Source organism: Perna viridis, chromosome 2 (assembly GCF_037379345.1).
Source record: "Perna viridis isolate PV_CMFRI_1.1 ecotype Kerala chromosome 2, ASM3737934v1, whole genome shotgun sequence".
Lineage (NCBI taxonomy): Eukaryota > Metazoa > Mollusca > Bivalvia > Mytilida > Mytilidae > Perna > Perna viridis.
This window is the reverse complement of record NC_142446.1, coordinates 23,467,199-23,490,648: the sequence shown is the minus strand read 5'-3', so window position 1 is coordinate 23,490,648 and position 23,450 is coordinate 23,467,199. Positions and strand designations below refer to the sequence as shown.

The following is a 23,450-nucleotide window of genomic DNA, read 5'->3' as shown; positions in this document are numbered from 1 at the left end:
TAGCAGCTTATTAATTTTTTTTTACAAAAATGTGTATAAACCAATCTACATTAAAAAAATAAATTATTGCTGCACCAAGAAGTTTTCCATTGTACAGAAAAATATGTGAGACCTGCTGCTGATATGTCCAATGTAACATGTACCCCCCTTTTCCCCTTTTGGCAATGCATATAATGCCTTTATGGATATGATGCCATGAATTACCTGATGACAGTGATCATTCTTACATTTGTATCCATATTTTCAGGTTGGGTTCCCAACACAGAACAATGTCCCAAGTTGTGATTATTCTCGTTTAGAATTTGACTCAGATGAAGAATTCAATATGTTTTATGCAAGTAAGCATAAGCTGTTTTTTACAGTACAAAAATAGATATTCTATTATTCCTGTAATCTCTGGATGTAAAGTAAACGCCTTCAATATTAGAGTCTATTGATCTATTTACTGTAAATTGTACATAATCTAATTTAAAATTTAAAATCACTTCTTTTGGTGGAGTACATGCATACTTGTAGATAAAGGTTACTTCTGTTTATATGGTTTATGTAGAAAAAGTAATGTGCAAAGTTTAAGATTGCATCTGAGACCAATTGGACAGAAACAGGTTTTATTTTTTATTAAATATAAAAAAATAGTTAACATGATATAGAAGACTTCATGGAAGCCAACCAACTGGTATACTTGCAATAATTACAAATGAGTTACATAGTAAAGTGCTGATGATATTGTTTGCATTGTGTATCAAGGTAATTTGTTAAACTTCATACCAGAAATTTGGAAGTACAAAACAGAATTCATTATCAACATAGTTCTTGAGTAGATTGTATCTTTTAAAATTGACATACTCTGTCTCATACCCAAAAACACATCAAACTAGTTACTACAGTACTAAAGAAACAAGACAGTCAAAATTAGAATATATTACTTGAACCTTTCTTTTGAAACATTAACTGACATCCAACACAAAACTTATTTTGCAAAATAAGGATACCTTTTTTTTGGATGACTGCTTTTTGTTATTCTTATTACTGGTATTATTATTTTTTTGCTTTCAATAGAATACAGATCTGAATGGAGTAATGTACTACGATTGGCTACTCTGTTGAATCCAGGTTTTGCTTTCCAGTTTGTTAATGATTGGTTACAGAGTATTCTATCTAAACCCATAGACAGTGGTCAAGGTAAATCTTCTAGTTCTTATCAATACATGTATTTATATCTAAATACATTTTTAGAATTGTGTAAATTTGAATGAAATGGAAAATTTCTACACAAATTTGATTGACAACATAATGAAACTTTTTCAGGTGTTGTTGACTCAAATTCTAAACTGATATTCATTTTCTTTGGGTTTTTTTTAATAGCACAAAATTGTGATGCATACTGGTATACTATTTTAAGTGTGGAATGTGCATTTTTTTATATAATTTCTCTATGAGAAAAATATAATTACATTTACTCCTGAAATATCCTGGTTTTAGACTATTCCACATTGTTTGGCAAGATACTATGTATATCCACTGTTGATAGGTGGGTTATTCTTTTTGTTTGTCTGTCCCTTGTCATTTCCAGATGATAACTTGAAAATTAAAAGCAATCAAGAACATTTTCTAACTTAGCAGTACTGTTGTGAATTAAGAAAATTTAGAAAATAAAAATAGCATTTTCTGCACAATGCCATCTTTCTTTCTCTAGTTCCCATCCCCTTGCCATCCCCCTTTTTTATAATTTCTAGATTATAATTTTAGAGTGGGTTAAAGGCCCTTTTTCATCTCATTCAATAGTTCCAACTCTGTTTTGAATTAATTTTTTTTATTTTTTTCTAAAAAAAATCTATTTTGACATATCAATTATCTAAAGCATTTTAAAGGGAATGTTTCAAAGAGACATTATCCTGTGTATAACTTGTACATTAAGTTTTATATAGCGTATAAAGAATCCTTTTTTTAAAAGGCATACTGTTCAGACAATATGCTTGATTTATGTTCAGACTTAAATTAGTGATTTTTGGTGTGCATAGGTTTATTGAATGTTCCATTAAATGTTCCATTATGTACCCTATTTTTATGTATTCTGTAAGAGTACCAGTATACTATAATATACTTCTGTTTTTTATTGGACTGAATCAGTCTGTGCATTAGGGTAGAGACTATGTTCTCTCACATATTTATTGATTCATGTGTACCTTATTCTTATAAATACACTTCTGGTATGGTACCGTTACAGACAATCAGTGTACTTTGTCCTCACCGTCGTTTCTGGAATGGGATGCTGTATCTGTATGTCTAGAGAGTGTGATGGCTAGATTGTTTCTTTCTAAAGCACAAGTTAAACCTGACCCTCAACAAGGAGTTGACCTCCTTAAAAGACTGCTACTCTTTGAAGCAAATGTAAGTCTTAACATTCAAAATGCACTTTGTTGTTTATTCTATAAAAAGTTTGTTGTAAATTGTTTGGCAGCAAATTTTTAAAAAGATTTTTTGTTTCAGAAATTTAAATTCCAAAAAAAATGGGGGAACATGCAAATTATGTGCTTTAGCAGAGCTGCTTGTTATACATGAAGATTAAACAAAGCTATTTTGCGTAAGTCCAATTCTGCTACAATTTCAAAACTTTACAAAACTGGATTCAACCAAGTAATAAATATGTTATAACACTAGGTATAAAAAGTCATCTCCATTTTCAATCTTTACACCTGTGATGCAGTATCCATAACACACATAATATATTATCCAGTAACCAGAGTGTCTTATGTTTTTATTAAACAGGATCCATTGGTACTATCTGCTCACCTTTCATGTGTATCAGCATTATTTCCATATTTATCACAGACACCTGAACTTATACCAGAGGTATTGAAAAAGGTTAGTGAAGAAGCACCAAACCAGGATTCAGGTAACAGTGGATTAACATGTTTTTTTCACAATTGTTTATTTCAATGTATTCTCTAAGTATCGCTTTAGACTGTCTAGTGCAGATCTAGTTAGAAAGTTTCATATCACTCTATTGGTTACAATATATTATGATTACTTATTATGTATAACAATCCAATCAATCATACAACTTAGGCCAACTTTGTATCTAGAGTGTTTTCATCATATGCCAAATGCATTATAGAAATGAAAAGATCTGCAATTTTTTTGTTTGTTTAATGTATCATCAGATAGACATTTTAAGATAAATCTATTTGAAGTGCTTCTGTTTTGTTGTTAGTCATTAGTTGTGATGGTATTGAATAAATTTTTGGCTTGCTTCAAGAATTGTGAAATTTTTATTTGAAACGAACCAATATTTTTGTAGGTTTTTGCAGCTGTTACATTTTCTCAGGAAGGACAAACCAAAGCTACACGAAGTCGTGCTGTCAAAAACCTGAGGCAACATGCCTGCTCGGTGGTAGTGAAAATTTCCAAGCTTTACACTGATCTTATATTTGTAAGTGAATTCATGTAGCATCATGTTTGATTTTAAAGGATGTGATTTCCATCATTGGTTGTTGCCTAGACCATATGCATACATTATTAATGTAAAATTGTAAATCATAAATACTCTGATATTCATAAGATGTTTTCAAATATACTTGAGCCATATTCTGTGAAGAATTCATCTGTACTGTAGCGTACAAATTCAGTGCTTGAACTGGCATATTGATATGTGTATATATATGTGTATATATATTATCAATTGCCAAAAGTGTTGATCATTTCAAAAATTTTATTTGTTTTAAATATATTTATGAGTTCACTGATTGCACAATCCATATTTTTTCTGAAGTATTTTGTTTTAAAGTCATTTAAAATTTAATTTCCAAAAACCTTTAATCAATGTTAGGATAACTCTGGTGCATATAATTCTTTGTTTGTTTGTTATATGTAAATGTTATTGTCCCTTGCCACAACACCACATGGTGACGTGTTAGGGATATGTGTCATTGACAATCATATGTTTTATGTGCTCTCACACTTACATTTCTCAGAATATTCAGATAGGAATTCCAAAAGTTATTACTATGAATCTCTCAAACAAAATTGAAAATCATCAATGGACAACTGGCTTTTATTGTAAGAGTAAGCTCCCTTGGATATTTTTTTTTGTATACAAAGGTTTCAACCATGAATTTCTTTGACAAATTTGTAAATCAAAGATGTCTTGTTAATATTGTGAGAGTTTCTTCCTTGGTCATTAAAATTTCTTAAAAATTAGTAGTGTGATGGTTTACAGATTAAGTTTTCATTCCACCTCAATGATTTTTTGACAAGTTAATGAGCCTTAATTACATGTCTTGATTTGATATTTTGCTGTCATTTTTATAGCCCGTATTTGATCAGCTGTATACTCACATCAGAGAAATAGGCAGTGACACAGAACAATTGTCTCAGATGGAGAAATGTATTCTAATGGAGGCTCTTATACTAGTCAGGTATACATGGTCAAGATTTAGGGGAAAAGACGACACACAAGAAAATTAAATAGAAATAACAACAGATACAGACACAGAAAGAAAATACATAAAAATATAGATAAGAAAGCTTGGACCCTATTTAAAAATTTGAAAGGTTAATGTCTTAAATTGGCCATTCAATTATTAATGTCATGTCCAGTGTCATGTTTTAAAAAGGAGAACAGATGGTTGGGGTGGATACATCATACTAGTTAATTGCAATGATTTCCATGAAATTTTTTAAGAGAAGCAGATCTGTTTGATGGTAATGCTTGTTGATGCCATATATTGTAGGGCTCTAGAACATAATTTCAAACTAAGTCAGCACACATCAGTATATATATTCATGTTTTCCACATTGTTTTTTTTAGCAACAAATTTTGTAATTTTGAGAAGCAGTCTGCATTCATTGATGAGATGTTGAAACCTGTCAAAGATCTTTGGATATCAGACCAATTTAAAAAGTAGGTGTCTCTTTGGATGTTCTCTGTTAAAGCAATAATGAAGAATTTCCTTTTTTTGTAGAGTAACTAAATTAAAGCAAGGGTGAGCTTTTATTTGAGTAAGCTTATATCATTTAGACAACAGGAAGTTAAAAAAATCATATACAAATTAAGAATAATCTTATCTTTGTCAATATAAAGATCCTGAAGTGATATTTTGTGATTGAATTTTCAATAGTATTAATTTTTGTTTTATCTGTATTTTTAGTGCATTTTGGTCTACAGAGAATTTTATGTCTTACATTGGTATAGATCAAGCTCCTGTTGAGCCTAGCTCTGCTGATACCTGTGGGATTAATAGATCTCATGTAAGTAAAATTATTCATTAAATGATATTTTTTTTCAACTGTATATGAATATAGAGCTTATATTAATTATGTCTCCACTTTGAATGAAATTTCTATGTATATGGCAATTAATATTCAACGATTTCTTGTGATTTAGTACTGTTCGTGGATGTTCTGTTCTTTCTGCATGTGCCATTTATAGTAAAATATAATACTCGTAAAAAAGAAATGGTGTGCTTGCTTTTATGCAATGCCTACTCCATATTAAGAACTTAACACCACTAAGAGTGCTAGATAGAGAAATCTCTGACACCCAAGGGTAAGATTTCAAGTCCTCTAATGAGGCTCTGTCATGTTAAATATTGAAATCTTACCAAGGGTGTCTGAGATTACCTAGTCTTGCAATTCCTAGTGGTGTTTGATTCTTTTCCTCACTTTTCAAATTAATTTTGTAAATAATATACCAATTCAGAAGGCGTTGTTTGTCAAATTTCCTTTGTATTTACAAGACATCATAAAATGTTTATTATGACATCACAGACATCACATGTTTTAACTCACTTGTGGGTGAGATAAAGAAATCTCACATAGCTAGAAATTGGAATATCCTGTCTCTTTAGTTAGAAAAATAAATCTTGTGTTAAGAGTACGAAAAAATTGATATCAGAATTCAAATTAGAGAAAAGTGTTGGGTTTAAATCTACGAAACAAATTGTTTTAAAAGTTCATTTCCTGTCTGTTACTGCAACTCTGTAATTACTTTATAGCTTTAGAAATACATTGTTATGAAGAGAACATTATAAAAGGCTTTATTTTAGATTTCAGGTTGTATTAATACTATTTTAGCAGTTATGAAAAGGAGTAAATGGCCAGAATCTGCTGAGGTATGTCTTATTATGCATGTTATATTTGAATTAATCCTCACAATTAAGTAATTCTTTAGAGGTAATATATTATATACATTATAAGTATTCTCTATTAATACATGGAAACATGAGAAAATCAGAGACCATTTTCAGCTGGAACATGGTATGAAAGATGCATGGCTTTTCTGTTCCACATTTCTGACTCCTTTGTGTACCATGAACATACTTATGCCATTCAGGATTGAAAAAAAAGTCAGCATATGTGGTAGTATTGTGACTGAGTGTTAAACATAGCTTAAAAATTGAACTGTCTTGAGCAATCATTCAGTCTACTTTATTGCAGGAGGCAGCTGTCGGAGGGTTTGTGTCATGCACATTAGAAGATGGTACTGTTGTCTATAGAAATCCTGCTACACAGCATGTTACTCAGTTACTAGTGAACTTACTATACCTCATGAAGTAAGCTTTCTAAAAATCCATTTGTAGATGGCTTTTAGATGCTAATGCTGTCTTTATGTAGTATGATAACTAAAAATGCTTTTTATACCCCTCGGAACAAATGGGTGGTATATTGGAATCACCTTGACTTTCAATCTGCTTGTCATTCAGTCTGTCAAAATTTTGTCCCAGTTATTTTGACCCCCAATGGATGGTTGATTTGAAATGAGGTATGTGACTATGTGGATGAGCCATACATTGTAAGTGATTTTGGTTGGTGTCTGACATCAATATCCTGTTTTGTTGGTCAACTTTGCAATATTTTATGTGACCACAAAAAAAATTTTGAGAACATATAATGGTATCACCCTGTCATTATTGTTTCTGTCTGTTATATTTTATTTATGATAACTGGAGTAAAGCTTATTGGAACATTTTGAAACATTCACACATTTTTCTTTTGGGCATGGCAGAGGTCCTACTGTTTTTGGAGGTTTTTGCTGTGCTCTCTTTGAAAATATGGGACTAAAAGAAGGAAGATAGGTGTTGTAATTAGAATTGTTAGGAATTTTGTTTTGTTAAACTGATTTTGATGATTCGGTTGTCAATGTGTTCCTTTTGGAATTATGTTGTAAGCCTTTTTTACAGAAGAGATTTATTATAACCCCTGCTAACAAAGTTTGTAGGGTATATTGGAATCACCCATTTGTCTCTCTGTCTGTCCATCTGTCCACATTTTTCTTTTTAGTGCAACTCTTCCTAAATCCCTCATTGGGTTTTGATGTAATTTTAAAGGAAAGTTGGGTATCATATGTAGATGTGCATGAAGAAATATAATTACTGTTGAAGGACTGCAAAGGGAGATAATCCAAATAAAGGTTTTTACTTGATCAACACCTTGTAAGTGCAACTCCTCCTAAGCTGTTCAATGGTTTTTGATGAAATTTTATAGGAAAGTTGGGTATGACATGTAGATGTTCATGAAGGAATATAATTACTGTTGGATGAAGTCAAAAGGAGAAAATTAACAATCATTTTACAATTAAGTCTGTTTGAAGTGGGGGTGCTTGCTCACAGTATAACTAGTATTTAGCTGTATTTGAGATAAAGGCTTATGAAAAAAACTCCTCAGGAACATCCCTGCCTCAATTTTGCAATCTGATTTCATAAATCTCTTTATGATTTTCAGGTTATAAGGGGCCAAAGTAGGTCATGCCAAAAAAAATCAACTTTTTTTAATTTCTGATCTGATTTTGAAATTATTTTTTATAAGATTCTTAATGAAAATTCATGCTGCATTTTTTTGATCATTAATTCTATTTAGTTTCAAATTTTTTCAAATCAGAGTTATGGGACTTCAAGCACAGAAAAAGGAGAGGACAAACATATGATACATATTAGCACAGTTTTTATTTTTATATAAATATTGTCTGCTATTTTCAGAACCATGAATTCATTATATCATCCAGATGGTTTACAACGAAGGCATCCAGAGTTTGTTAAGTCATATGATTTGAATGAAATAGAAAAACTCACTATTCTTGGTAGGTCTTTTCTATAACTATCAGGTCAAAAGGAGTAGGAATGAAATATGTTATTTCTGCCTAAAAAAATGGCTGCTGTCCAAGGGTTCCGGAATTTTGACAGCCCATGTCGGACATTTTATCAAATTTCAGCAGACGCTTGTGTCAGTCTTTTACCTGCCTAGATCGAAAATTAACTTTAAAAACCTTTTTTTGTAGTTTTTTTTAAAGATATTTGAAGATAAATATTGGAATTTGTGTTATTCAATCACGTACTCATCTTTTACAAAATATCTGAATGTGTGAACGAGTTCGGTTTCAACCACACATGGATGTTCTGACATGTTAACAAAACACAGTGTCTCTCAGACTTTTTCATCACATCGGCAAACAGCCGAAAACTTCTTAGTGATGTAAAAAATGTTGATTATTTTAAAAATAAATTCGTGAATACATTTTGTATATTGACTTGAATGGGCTGCTGACTTCTGTATTAAAAAGATTCAGTCAATGAATTAATAATTACAAACTATGACTATTCGTAGTTTCAGCACCATGTGCCTTCGTTACCACTGAAAGATCGGCGGGAAAATGATGGATTCGTCAATCGTTTTCTTATTTAAATCAAGTAATAAATATGTGAAAATTCTCCAAGTCACTTCTGTTAATTCATATTTGCAATGGTGCTGCATGTGTAACTAATTAGTTACAGGTGAAATTGCTGTCACAGGTGGCTGCACATCATCTAATTAATATTGACGTATACCTGTCAAATAATTTCCAATAAACGATTAGGAGACTGTTAGACAAAATGTTTATACAGTAATAAAACCATGCTGACTGTAATTTAAAAGGGTTCACAATTTTTTTGTGTCCAATATTGGAAAGTGGTTGTCGGTCATTTGCAAAATTTTTCAGTCAATGACCGCCATTTTTTACCGTTTCTGGATCCTTGCTGCTGTTTGATTATTGATAAGTATTATTCAGAAGACAAACATATTGGCTAAAAAGGCAAATTGATGTCTTTTGTCATCAGTAAAAGATCAAGCAAAAATTGTAAAATTGAGGGGGGGGTAATTTTTCTAAATTTTCTGTTGACAAATTTATGAATTTGTTCCTTTCCTTTCAATTCTTGACCTACTTCTTGTCAAACTATGACCTATTTTCATATGTTTAATATTGACCATCTTTGGTGATTAAGGGAGATGGTATCCTTTGTGAATGTATAATAATTAGTACTGGCCTCCTTGTTACATAGTGTCAATATATACATGTATAGAGGGGGAAGGGGAATGGGAGAATTTCTTGAAAGTGACGAAAACTCAACCTAGTTGTGAAAAATAGCTGCCAAAGACAGTCTAATGGCTTTCAGTAAATAGTTAAAAATTTCCCACACTCAGAATCTACCACTAACTGGTCTCTGAAACAACAAATATACTGGTTAAGAAATATATCTATCCGTGAAAAGCCATGAATAATGAAAGTTTCATCACTCATACCAAAACTATTTACATGTAATTGAGACACCTAAACATGCACAATTTTTTTTGCAATGCACTATTATATCTAGTTAAAATCATTACTGCATATCATATTATGATGCTCTCCAAGATGACAAAAATTATTTTCTACATTATATAGGTATACCTCCGCCATGTATTGATCAGACACAGAATGTTGATTCCAAGAAACCGGTAGATAGAATGCAGAACTTTTTGACTACTACTCATGACAATGGGTTAGTTTTTATGGTTTGGTCATATGCTTATGTAATTTCTACTGATCCCTGGATATCCTTTGGAAATTCTTATCATGAAAAAAATATTTTTCTTTGTAAGGTTATTTTAGCTAAATAGTGAACATTTTTTCATTTTTTGATATGTTTGTATCATGTAAATTTAATATTAAACAGTTACACTACAATCAAATGAAATTAAATGATTTAATTTTTTTCAGCTGTCATATCCTAGGCAATGCTGGACAGTGTTTAGGATATGAGTTCTACAGAGTACCAGACCTATCAGAGATTCTCCTTAGTACTATTTTCACTAATCTACAATACCTACCAGACTTTAGGACTAAAATATTTATTAATATCCTTGTGTTTATTAGTGATGAATCAAATTGTAACATCACAATAATACCCAGTGTCAAAGTGGTGGTGCTTAACTGTTGCTAGTTCACACATCAATAGTTACTTCTTGTCATAAGTCGACCGAGTTAGTGATGATGACACCACATCTTCAGAAACCCAGTGATGCCTTTTTCAGAATAACCCATGCCATTCCTCAACCCTGGACACAGATACCTCTGTCAGAATCTTGACCTCTGGATCATTTAGCATGATATTGTTATTTTACACAGAGCCACTTACTGTTCTGAAATTTGTTTCCTAGAAGAATTCACCGGTGAAAGTTTGGAATTACATTGAATTTCAAGGGTGATATAACAACATATAAAATGCCAGTTAGATAATCTATATAAAATAAATTCATTTTACAATTAAGAAATATTTTTAAATGTAATAAGCCAAAATATATGAAGAAAATATTTTCATAATTGTAGAATTGGATATTTTGTAGGGAAATAAATAGCATTGCAAAAGTTTTATGGAGCAATGAGCATGTCCAATACAAATTTTGAAAAAAGAAGAAATTTTGCTGAATAAGCCAAGGGGAATGGAGTAGTAGACAATAGAGGTACCTGACCCCAGGGTTTCCAGGGATGGTTAAATCATTAGTCAGTTTATTTTGTATGAGCATTCTTTAACTAACTTAATAGTTAAAATACATTTTCTTGATGATCTTGATATTAAGTCTTCAACAACCAAGATAATATTTAGAAAAAAAGGTATCTGTGTAAATCAATAATCTAATCAGTATATTTTTGTCATACGTCATTAAAGTAATTCACAGCTGTAAACAAAAAGAATAAGGTTGTTTTCTGAGATTCTGGCTTTATACTGGTTGTTAAGGTGAATGTTAAAATAAACATGTACATTGTATTCATAACTTCCTTAACTAGAATAAGGGTATTTGTAAAACCATATGTACTCCACTGCCCAAAGGAATGTTATCCCACAGCTGTCATACCACTCTTAGAATTCCTCTGTCCTGCTGTTTACCAGGTAGTATTTTTTAACTAAAAATTATCATTATTTTTTTAAGAATTGCCTAAATGTATATTCATGTATGTTGTAAGGCCAATGCTCATGAATATAATTTGCAAGAATTAGATTTTGTTGAACTATGATTGAAATTCATGATTTTATTTCTAGCCAAAAAAAATACAATATTAAGAAACAAACTTAATGTTTTTTTTTTGTTTTTTTTTTACAATATAATACATATCAATTTAATTTTAGGTTACATTACATTTCTTGTATCAGTATATATATCTATTGTTATGGTATTTTTATTAGATAGACTAAAATACAAATCTAGATAGGCTAAATAATTGCACATTGACACATGTTTGTATGCAAAATTTGATAAATATATGTATAGTAAACAATATTCAAGATGTAGAAACATGCATTTACTTTATCTGTAAAGTGTGTGTCATGAAATAGACTTTAGTAATACATGTATTTATACAATTTCTGTACTTTAGATACTCAGTGCTAAGTGGGAGAATATAATGCAAAGATTGAAGTAAGTGTCTGTATAACAATATTTTCTCCTACATACTTGATATACTATTACTCCAGTTTCTGTATAACAACATTTTCTCTTACACACTTGATATATTATTACTCCAGTTTCTGTATTACAACATTTTCTCCTACACACTTGATATATTATTACTCCAGTTTCTGTATAACAACATTTTCTCTTACACACTTGATATATTATTTTTCCAGTTTCTGTATTACAACATTTTCTCCTACACACTTGATATATTATTACTCCAGTTTCTGTTTTACAACATTTTCTCCTACACACTTGATATATTATTTTTCCAGTTTCTGTATTACAACATTTTCTCCTACACACTTGATATATTATTACTCTAGTTTCTGTATTACAACATTTTCTCCTACACACTTGATATATTACTCCAGTTTCTGTTTTACAACATTTTCTCCTACACACTTGATATATTACTCCAGTTTCATGTTTTACAACATTTTGTCCTACACACTTGATATATTATTGTTCCAGTTTCTGTATTACATTTTCTCCTACACACTTGATATATTATTTTTCCAGTTTCTGTATTACAACATTTTCTCCTACACACTTGAGATATTATTACTCCAGTTTCTGTATAACAACATTTTCTCCTACACACTTGAGATATTATTACTCCAGTTTCTGTATTACAACATTTTCTCCTACACACTTGAGGTACTGTTACTCCTGTTTCTGTATAACAGCTTTTTCTCCTACACACTTTTTTATATTATTACTCCAGTTTCCCTATAGAAAATTTCTGAAAGTCTGAATACAGGAAAAATCTGTTAATTAATGCAAACTTTTCATGGTTGTCAGAATTTGTAGAAAGAGAACGGTTGAAATCCCTTGCTTTTAATGGATGTCTCCGTAAATTTTGACTGCTGATCTCATATGAACTCAAGATGTCTGGTATTCAAGTTTTTTAAAAATACAAATGATTCAGCATTTCCCAAAGAGTTTTCCACATTTTGGTATAATCTTCTGCCTTACAGAGTTACAGTGCAACTAAAATTTTATTCTTTCCTTTCATCTTGCATCGACAATGATTGGTCTATTTTTTTAATCTTTCAGATTGCAATTAAATGAAGAAAAAAAAACTTGTCTTTTTCCAATATATAAATGAATGCATGCGAATGTGTTTTTACCCTAATAAACAATCTTTGTCTGACATTATTTATATTAAGTTCTGGTGATGATAGGCCATACCAAGTAAATTTCTTGGTTCCCAGGCCGTTGATCATGAAAACAAATGAGGAAGGAAGACACTTACCATTTTATATCTAAAAAATGTGATGGTACTTTTTACAGTGGTCATGGCAGAAAAAATGTGATAGTGCTTTTTATGTTGGTCATGGCTGGAAAAATTGATGAGGAAGTGGCATTTTGGTCGTTTTTTTTTTTTATTGATGAGGCAATTTTATGGGTAATGATATATCCTCAAAACAGAACCCAGAAACTAATCTTATTTGGTCTTATTTTAATTTTATGCCATGTCCATCTGTTTTATGATAATTATTTTTAGATATTTACAAGGGGAGGTCAGGGTTTTCTTTTTCAGCATTCAAATAGAACCTGTAATATACTTAGTTCTACTCACACTATTACTATTTTTATTATTTCTATGCTACTGTATCTTTTCATGTGTGTCCCACTGCGCAATATGCCATGTCCCAATTATCTCAAGTTAAAAGAAAAACGGTTTAATTGCAGTAGAGAAGACAATGAAGAAGAATCTCAGGAGGTAGTGGAAGACCATCTGACTAGACAGTTAACCAAAGAATATTTAGATCTACTGGTCAATATAACGCATGAAAAGAAAACTATAGAAACAACAGATGAAATGGGAGAAGAAGAGGTTGTACAGACACCTGTTAATCCTAGAGAGGAAAGTCTTTCCATGCTGGGACAAATGTGTATAAGAAATGAGGTATAAATATACTGTATGTGAATTCTATAGGTAAAATTAGTGAGGTTCTGAATGGTACAGAATTTCTAATTTTTCAGGTGTAAATTGTACAAGTGTTCTATGTTTGCACCAATTTACCGTTCATTTGCACAATATATCATCTGTGCCAATACAATTTCAATCAATTGCGCCAAAAACACGTTTGTGCTAAGCCATATAGCCTCCTTTTTCTGGGCTTGGGACCAGCAGGTTATTAATCTGGTGGAGGTAAAGTCATTTTAATATTCTTTGAGCAAAAAAATGATAAAACTATTTACAGACTGTGCTTCAAGGATTTGTTTACTTTGGTTTGATGGTTGGCATTTATAGCTGACAGCAAACACAAGCTGAAGATCTGCACCACAAGTCTCTTATGTGATAATTCTAGCAAAGGAATCTTTGTGCATCGTCAACCAGTTTCACCACTCCTTTTAACTTGCGCTTGTCGAAATTTATGTCCATCAACTACTATTACAGATTTTCCTTTGTTAGTACATATATTGACAATGTACCTACCTTTTCTTGTTACTGTCAATACAGGTAGCTGCAGTTAAATTTGTGCATTTGATCGGTAAAAATTGCTACAAACTAAATAAATGAAATTAAAATGAATAGTGCAATTAGTTCATCTCTAAGAATAGGATTAGTGTAAACATTTGATGCCCAATTACATCACAGCTTGTTTTAGAGATTTTGTCCATTACAGTATTTCACAGATTTTGATTGTTTCTCTATAATTAAAGATAATAAATTTAACTTAATGTTCAAGTCCTTGGTTTGGTTTGACAGTTGTCTTTACATAAATCTTGTCTCTTTATTACAAGTATTTCAGATGATAGGAGCAGAGTCAAATATTTACAATTTTAAATAGGTTCTTTCCTTGACATATTCCAAAAAATAAATATTGTTCAACAAAGATGTCATTCTGACTATTCAAATTAGATCTATGATTGGATACCCATAAGTTCTATGATAGGGGTTCAAATCAGTTCTATCTTAGGGGTACCGATTAATTCTATGATAGGGGTTCCCATCAGTTCTATGATAGGAGTTCAAATCAGTTCTATGATAGGGGTACCCATCAGTTCTTTGTTGGGGGTTCCCATCAGTTCTGTGATAGGGGTATCCATCAGTTCTATGATAGTGGTACCCATAAGATCTTTGATTAAACTCTTTTTTTAATTCTCTTATTTTTCCCTCAAATTTTACTTTCCATCATGCTGGATTGTTGATATTGTAGTTAAACATAACTTAGAGAAACAAACCCATTTAGAGATATGGCATTTGGGTCCTAATTTTTTTTTTTATTGTAACACATAAAACCTGACTTGTATTTTTCAGGGTATATACCCATCCTTATTGATGTTTCTGTTCAGTTGTCTGTCATGGAGTGACACTTCAGTTGCCAACAGAGCTACAGGTCTATGTTTCTCAACATTAAAACAGGTATAACACTTTCACTTTCAAGAAAGTGGTCTAAGCTTTTTGTTGCAGTGGTGGTGACTTAAATACACAGTTATAAGTTCCTGTTGACCCTGAAATTAGTAATAAGTGATGCAAATGTACTTACAATTAAAGTTTATACAATATGTTTTTTTTTAATTCATAGTAGACTTTTTGTTCATATTTCTGAAACTCTTGCTATGGTTATTGTTGATTCTTTTCTGCATGAAATGAATATTGTTTTTTTTATTTTAGCACTTAATATAAAAGACATAAAAATTCTGCAATATTTATAGTCAATATATGACATGTTGTTTATCATAAAGAAGAACAATAAATACAACAACAGGAAGACTATTTATAACTTATAAGATTTTTCCAAAAAATAAAAAATGAACTTGTCAATGTCTATTTCAGTTCACGTGTGATAAGAATATGACCAGTGATTTGGCATCCTATTTTTTCAAGTCCATCCTAAAAGGTTTACATATCCATGGACAACATGAAGAACTGCAATCATCCTTAATTCTACTAGGGCTACAGACTTATGAGCTGCTGGTAAGTGATATATAGGGATGCAGGAAGACATTTGATTTTCTGGGTAAAATGTTGTGATTTAAGGCAAAATTTCATATGAAACAATTGCAGATTCTAATTTTGGCAGGTGCTAAGTGATGCACTTTTAAAGTGACTGCTAAATTTGCCAAAACTAGCTCCCCTAAAAAATTTCCAGCTAAATGGTATCTAATCTTCATTGATCTTAAAAAAATACACAAAAATACACCCCTTTTTATGCCATGATATTGCTCTGTGCATAAATTAAGTTCTAATTCTTATGATTTTTAGCTGGTAAAAAGACACTTTGTTAATCCTATGTTTACAAATTCATATAAAAATGTGTTTCTCTTTTTTCAGAGGCCTACTCATCCAGAGGTGACAGAGATATTATTGCAAGTACCCAATTGCACACCAGACTTAATAAAGGTAATACAGCTTTAAATTTGTAGAAATGTTTGGGATTTTAGAGAAATGCACTTTGGGGGTGGGGGGGAGCATGTACAAAAGGAAGGTATATTCCATTTAAATTAACTTTTTCATTACCATAATGCAGAATTTTGGTGCTTTGAAAGAGAATAATGATATCTTCATTACTTTTTTTGCAGAGTTTTGATGAAAAACTTCTTCATCCAAGTAATCAGAAGAGTTTTAATGAGAAAAAGAAGAAAGATGCCTTTAAGAAACTTGTTGCTGAAATAATTGGGGTATGTGATTTAATCTGTCTTTTCTTACAGATGTATATATTTTTATAACAAATGGAAATTCTGTTCTGAAAATGTCAACATAATGTAAACACAAACTACAATCTACAAACCACCATCTGTGCATGACAGTTTTCTTGACATATAGCCTTTGATTGTCAGAGTTGTCTGCATATGTTTGTGTGAGTAGTTCTTGCATATTTATAGATGTAAACGCTGTGGATTGAAATCACAATAATTTAACAGGATTCCTGTTGATGTCATAATATCATCATAAAATTTTGATGTAGATTGCCATTATTGCTATAATGCAGATACAATTTATTAATTTTTCAATTTACAATACATGTTTTATGTATAGACTTAAAGGAATGGCACTTTACACCTCCTCCATCTGAATATCCAGAATTAATTGTGAAAATCCTAGATTTTCAAAAGTAACTTAATCAGGGGTCAGTTTTATACTTCCTCATTTCGATGGGAAAATATATTGTTTTTGTCTTGTTTGTTTGATTATCTGCCCATTCATCACATGACCAAATCATGCTCTTATGTGGGATGAAATTTTCAAGACAGATATCTGTTCCATATAAATCTGAACTATAACTTCATTACTCTAGAAAAAGACATAAATATTTTAAAGTTGGGAAGGTGTTTACAGTATAGTGTTAAAGCAGCAGTAATATGTGAATATGATTATGTTTTGAGAGTGTTTTAACTTCAGAATTTCAATTAGTTTTTGAGGAAACCACTACAAAAAGGGGTTTACTGATTTCTATAAATTCTATAAATAATCTCTGATGAGCTATCAGGATTATCAATGTTGATTGACAATTGAAAAATAAATCCTGATTGGATCTACTACTAATATATGAACAGCCAATAATTTTTTAAAAATTTATTTCTACTCCACAATTAATTTGACAAATACTGTAAATTTTACTAGTCTAAAATTTTTAGAACCACTTATGTAAACTAATTATAAAATTACCATAGTTTATACAAAATGAGTTACCTCCCCTGCAGTCTTCAATTCTTTTTTTAACATTTCCTGTAATTTCAACAGCAGTATATTTCCCAAAATATTGTATATTGTAAACATATTTAGTACTCCCAAAGTCATACTCTCAAAAAGAATTAGGTTACTCTTTAAGTCACAATGAATATTGGAAAGGAGGATTGAAAGTTAAGTGGAGAGGATGATAGCACTTTCACTTGTACTCATACTCACTGCTAAAGGTGAGTAAGAGGTTTTTTAGTACTTGTACTCCTGTTTTTTATTAACAAGAATATAGTGAACTGCTGTTGAACATGCTGACCAATTAACTTAAAAATATCAGAAAGGATGTTTTAAGCAACATTTTCTATGTTGCTGTAAATTCCTCATATACCTTTCAGTGAGGGAGGTACACAATAGTGTAGTGGTCATGCTGTACGTCTTTTTCATCCTGCCACTTGTCTATTACCCAGTTCTAATCCACAACTCCTTTGGAACCACTATACCGAATTTGATTGGACTTTTACAATTTCTTTATTATATCCTCCAAATGAAGTTTGAAGGGGTATATAGGTTTCAACCTGTCTATTTCCATCTATCCATGCTAAATTCTAAGCAGCTTGCAGCATTGTTAAGAAACTTTGTAGGACATAATATAACCACATGGATATGTGCATACTATCAGAAATTTATATTTGTACAAAAATTGTAGAAATGACTGCTGTTGGAACCGGCATTTTTCAACATAACTTGGTCTAATGTGTTATCCACAACTCCTTCTTAATGACTTGCAGGATTGTAATGATTATGAAACTCAATGAAGTATTTAATTATCATATGTATATTGTCATAAATTCATGTTTAGGCAAAAATTGTAAAAATGATAGCTGTTGGAGTTTTTAAGCAAAACTTGGTGTAATGTATTGTCCACAGCTCCTCTTCAACGACTTACCAGATTGTTATGAAACTCAATGAAGTATTAGATTACTATATGGAAATGTGGATGTCAGGAATTAGTCTTATTCTGTTATTGTGTTGTCAACAAAAAGTAGCACTGTTTGAAATTTGATTTGGATGCTTTACACATGGCAGCAAGTTGTGTGTCAAAAGGGTGTAATCTATCCAACGTAAAAATTGTGTCCTATATGAATAGTATCCCACATTGGTCCTCAAAAGTACAGAGCTCAACAGGCTGGGTAGGGTACTAATCCCATTGGGGGCAATATCTAGTTATTACATTGTGCACTTCCTTATTTTTTTCCATCAGAATTAATTTTGGGGTTTCCTGATGCAAAACATGGACTTTGCTATTGGTTGACATGGGGGGCATCTACTTATCCACAATTCTACTAAAGCAGTTAAAGCAGTGTTATGAAATTTGATGAAATTCTCATGAACTCTTTATTGTCAATGTGTACCACATTTCTTTTTTCTATCTGAATGAGTATTGGGGTTTACTGATGCAAAACATTAACTTTGTCATTGGTTGATCGAGGGGGCATCATCTTGAATTACTAATGGGGTTTCCTTTATGGTTCCCTGGGAGGTCACAAAAGCTTATATTTTTTCTAGATTTTTACTGCGTTAATGAACAAAACAATCTTAAATTACATATGTCAGCTAGCTATGATACACCACCACACACATATCTGTGTAGGCTAGCTATGATACACCACCACACACATATATCTGTGTAGGCTAGTATGATACACCACCACACACACATATCTGTGTAGGCTAGCTATGATACACCACCACACATATCTGTGTAGGCCAGTTATGATACATCACCACACACACATATCTGTGTAGGCTAGCTATGATACACCACCACACATATCTGTGTAGGCCAGTTATGATACATCACCACACACACATATCTGTGTAGGCTAGCTATGATACACCACACACGCACATATATCTGTGTAGGCTAGTTATGATACACCACCACACACACACACATATATCTGTGTAGGCTAGCTATGATACACCACCACACACACACACACATATCTGTGTAGGCTAGCTATGATACGCCACCACACACACATATCTGTGTAGGCTAGCTATGATACACCACACACACATATCTGGAGTACTGTAAAAAAAAGTGTAAACATTTTTCCTATTTTGGTGGTAGACAAATACGCACAAAAGTAATACCTGTGAAAGGGATTTTCAACACTAAGATATGCTGATCTCTCTTCAAAACCACTTAAAATGATACCTTCAAATATGTTCACAGAATCCAAGAATATAGCAACCACAAGTTAATACGTTTACAGTATTCTGCTTCATTTTCAATACTTGATGAAAATAATAAATTTGATACTTTTCTGAAGGACAATTTAGAACCATTTGACAAGTTCCAGCATTATACACATACTGAAAAAACATTGAGCAAAAATTCAGAAGCATATATATAGAAATAGAGTCAGATTAAAAAAGTTCACCCTTGCAACATGTTTTAAAATGTTTCTTTAGAACTATTCTTAATATTTCAATTTTGGAATGTACTTTTGTCCCAGTCCTTTTCTTATTTTCCTAGATCATAATTGTTTGCCTTAACTACAATTGTAACTGTCCTTTATCAGAAAAAAAAGACATTTTTGTATCACAAAATCATTAAAACATTGTTACACATGTATATTTCACACTTCTGTGTAGCGTTCCAGGTTTTATGGTACATGTTTTACACATAGATGTAATACACTTCATTTTAGCATTCCCCATTTTGTTTGAAATTGAATAAAGCATTTGTTCCTAGAATCATTTCACTTTGAACAATTTATTGTAAAAGTCAATTAGAAATGGTGACATTTTTAATTTTTTATATGATCTCAAAAGATTTGTAGCCATTAATTTGTTTGCCATCAATGTACACATTTGGTTTCCAATGACTTGAAAAACAATGAGAAAATGACTTGAGTATAAGTATATGGATTTCCTAGAAATTGCACTATATGTACAAGATGACATACCCTGGGATTTGCTACTTATTACTTGAACTTTTGGGGTATTAGGGTCCTATAGGGAACCAGAAACAAGCATTTTCCAGATTTCTGATATATAAGTTGAGTTTTCTATGAAATTGTTACGCAAAGTATCATTCCACAGTAGGAAAGATGTGATTAAAATTTTAGTGCTGTGATTTTGAACTATTCAGGTATAAGGGTCCAAATAAGAACCAGAAACAAGTGTTTTTCTGATGTTTGAACAAGTTGAGTTTAAGTGTATGGATTTCTTTAAAGTTGTAACACAAGGTATTATACCTTAGAATGAAGCCTGGGATTGAAATTTTAAGGTTATAACTGTTTTGAAGTTAAATGTCAAAAAGGGGTCAGAAACCTCCATTTTTCTAATGTTCAGATAATAACTTGGGTAAAAGTGTATGGAATGGATCTCTTTAAAATTGTACCTATAGGTGCCATACCATAAAAGAAAAGATGGGGTTGAAAAACAAATATTTTTCTGGATTGAATGTAGTGGGGAAACAGTATGTAGTTGTGATTATTATTTTGATCCCTGTGAAGTTTGTTAGAGATACATACTAAAAGTATCAACAGTATTATGGTAAGGATTATGCACACTTTTCCAGGGAAGTACTACTTTAATTATTTATGAGGAGTAAATTTGGAGAGTTCAGGACTTATTTTATTTTCCTTTCTATTTGCAGGAACTCAATTATAAGAGATGCCTAAATAGCCTTTTTAATGTTTTACTGTATTTTGTGGGAGACATATGTTTTTTCTTGCTATGTTATTACCAATGAAGTCAAATTTTAATTGTACTAAATTATAGATCTGATTTCTATTTTATTGTATTATATTTTTATATATTTATCATTACAGAGAAGTATTGGACAAATGTTTAAAAGAGAGATTCACTATAAAGACTTACCTACTCTGTTCATAAACAGAAAAAAAAATCTACCATTAGATTGTATTGAAAATAAAGATATTGGTCTGTGTGAGCTATTTAAACCATCGAATGGAACAACATGACCAAGTGATAATTTATGTACACTTTACAAAATAAAAACTGTGTCTTGTAGTTCATACAAATGATTGTGTCAGAAGCAAGAATTCTACTGTTTTTTTTTCTGTAAGATTTGTACTACATGTTTGTAATTTAAATATTATATGCAACACCATATATAAGGTCACTATGATCTAAGGATCTGAAATAAAAAATATTGAATATTACAAATATCAATTCTTTTATTGTAAAATGAGGTCAAAGGTCATTACATTATCAATATAGTAGTCATCTGATTTAGGACTTGTAAAACCTGTTACAGTGTATCCCTCTAACCCTCTGGAGAAAAAAATTGTGACTTTTTATGAGCGGGTGTTTCTAGAAAAGCAGAGGACACTTACCCTACCTATGAACCTGGTCCATGCTCCCAGTTTTTAGTGGAGTCCAAGTTGCTCATTTCCTTTTGTTACTTTGTATGTATAATTTTAGTTACTGTATGTTCTTCGTTGTGTATGTCTGTTTTCCATGTCTGGTTTTTGTCCCTAGATTACATTCTTTTGATTACCACTATAACCTTGGTTCCCTTGATTACTCTTTGATTACCACTATAACCTTGGTTCCCTTGATTACTCTTAGAACATTTACATTTTGCTCCAGGTTTAAACCTACAGAATTATTAAAGTTTCTTCGATATTCATCCTTTGTTATTTGAATCAATGCTTAAACTATTAATTTGTTTTTGGGCCAATCAAAATGTTTGTTTTGTTTTCTGAATGTTTTGAGTCTCAGTTCCAAATAATTAAAATGGATTCATTGATATATGGAAGTGATGGATTTTCCAATTAGGGCTGAAACTGTGTAAATGAACAAAGGAATAAAACCTGAATGGATAAATATTAAAATGATTTTTTTTCAAGTTGGTCTCTGTACATTCATCCTATAGAATCCTATGCTGTGTCAGGTATATATAGATTGTCAATCTTTGATATTTTTGTTCATACATTTACTTAGATTCATTTTCGTATTAAAAACTTGGAGAAAACATTTATAAATACATGTAAGAAATACAAAAAATATCTTTTAATGGGGATTGAATAAATAATTGTTTCCAGTGATTTGTGTGTACAAATGAGTTTTTATTGGTGAATTCTAAGTTTTTTTTATTCATATTGGCTGTTCATTTGCATGAAATTTTCATTTTCAAGCAAATGCATAATTTCAGAGGCATTTTCAGCCACTTATTTTGACATGACATTAGTTTGAGTGTGTCTCCACTAATTATGCCAGTTTTGAAGGTCTGGACAAACTACTGGCATATACATGTACAAACAAATTCAAAAACATCAAAACTGAAGTACATTTCAGAGACATCTGAATCCAAAGTTGTGTCCAAAATATGAAGCTCTTAAGATCCATATACACAATGTACAGAAAATAGGAACCCTGAAGGTAAGACAAAATAGGAAAACTTGAAGATCCACATACACAAGGTAGACAAAATAGGAACCCTGAAGGTAAGACAACATAGGAAAACGTGAAGATCCACATACACAAGGTAGACAAAAAAGGAAAGCCTGAAAATCCACATACACATTGTAGACAAAATAGGAAAGCCTGAAGTTCCACATACACACTGTAGACAAAAGAATGATATATGAATACATAAAACTTATGATAAGAAGTAAAGCACTTGCAATATGAACTGCAAAAAAAAACTAGGAGTGACTTCAGGTTCTCCAGAAGGATAAGCATGTTTATTAATTGCCTATTTTAATTGGGTCCAATATTCAAAGTCTTGAATGTTGTATGCTTAATCTGTATTTATATATTATTTTTACTTTTGATACTGCGTATAAAGGTTCAAAAGGGTTTGTTGAAGTCTTCATATTCTTGGATAAACTGTACATAAGCATTTATTTAATTTTTAACCTTAGATAAATAAGCAGAGGAAGAAAATAATTGATTAATCGATAAATTCATGTAGAAAGATTTTTTTTCAAAAAGATTTGCATTCTCGTATTCAATAGATATTCTTGTAGGGAATTTGGAAGTGTATTTATGCAGTTTCCTACAGTTATTGCCCTTGAAAGGCAAA

The 23,450-nt window shown here is 31.3% G+C and overlaps 1 protein-coding gene across 1 annotated transcript in view; it reads left to right on the top strand.

Moving 5' to 3' along the window:
* The window catches only part of LOC148624140 (exportin-5-like), a 36,143-nt gene extending 14,557 nt beyond the window's left edge, over nucleotides 1–21,586 (top strand). The window contains exons 11-31 of the mRNA XM_088566673.1: nucleotides 248–338; nucleotides 1,060–1,182; nucleotides 2,228–2,391; nucleotides 2,770–2,865; nucleotides 3,302–3,433; nucleotides 4,312–4,418; nucleotides 4,811–4,903; nucleotides 5,151–5,250; nucleotides 6,048–6,113; nucleotides 6,439–6,554; nucleotides 7,977–8,077; nucleotides 9,698–9,794; nucleotides 10,013–10,149; nucleotides 11,086–11,183; nucleotides 11,669–11,709; nucleotides 13,444–13,660; nucleotides 15,020–15,124; nucleotides 15,539–15,679; nucleotides 16,037–16,105; nucleotides 16,285–16,383; nucleotides 21,229–21,586. Coding sequence (XP_088422799.1) covers nucleotides 248–338; nucleotides 1,060–1,182; nucleotides 2,228–2,391; nucleotides 2,770–2,865; nucleotides 3,302–3,433; nucleotides 4,312–4,418; nucleotides 4,811–4,903; nucleotides 5,151–5,250; nucleotides 6,048–6,113; nucleotides 6,439–6,554; nucleotides 7,977–8,077; nucleotides 9,698–9,794; nucleotides 10,013–10,149; nucleotides 11,086–11,183; nucleotides 11,669–11,709; nucleotides 13,444–13,660; nucleotides 15,020–15,124; nucleotides 15,539–15,679; nucleotides 16,037–16,105; nucleotides 16,285–16,383; nucleotides 21,229–21,381 — 2,346 coding nt within the window. The 3' untranslated portion in view covers nucleotides 21,382–21,586. The remainder of the gene's footprint in view (nucleotides 1–247; nucleotides 339–1,059; nucleotides 1,183–2,227; nucleotides 2,392–2,769; nucleotides 2,866–3,301; nucleotides 3,434–4,311; nucleotides 4,419–4,810; nucleotides 4,904–5,150; nucleotides 5,251–6,047; nucleotides 6,114–6,438; nucleotides 6,555–7,976; nucleotides 8,078–9,697; nucleotides 9,795–10,012; nucleotides 10,150–11,085; nucleotides 11,184–11,668; nucleotides 11,710–13,443; nucleotides 13,661–15,019; nucleotides 15,125–15,538; nucleotides 15,680–16,036; nucleotides 16,106–16,284; nucleotides 16,384–21,228) is intronic.
* Nucleotides 21,587–23,450: the final 1,864 nt, after the last annotated feature.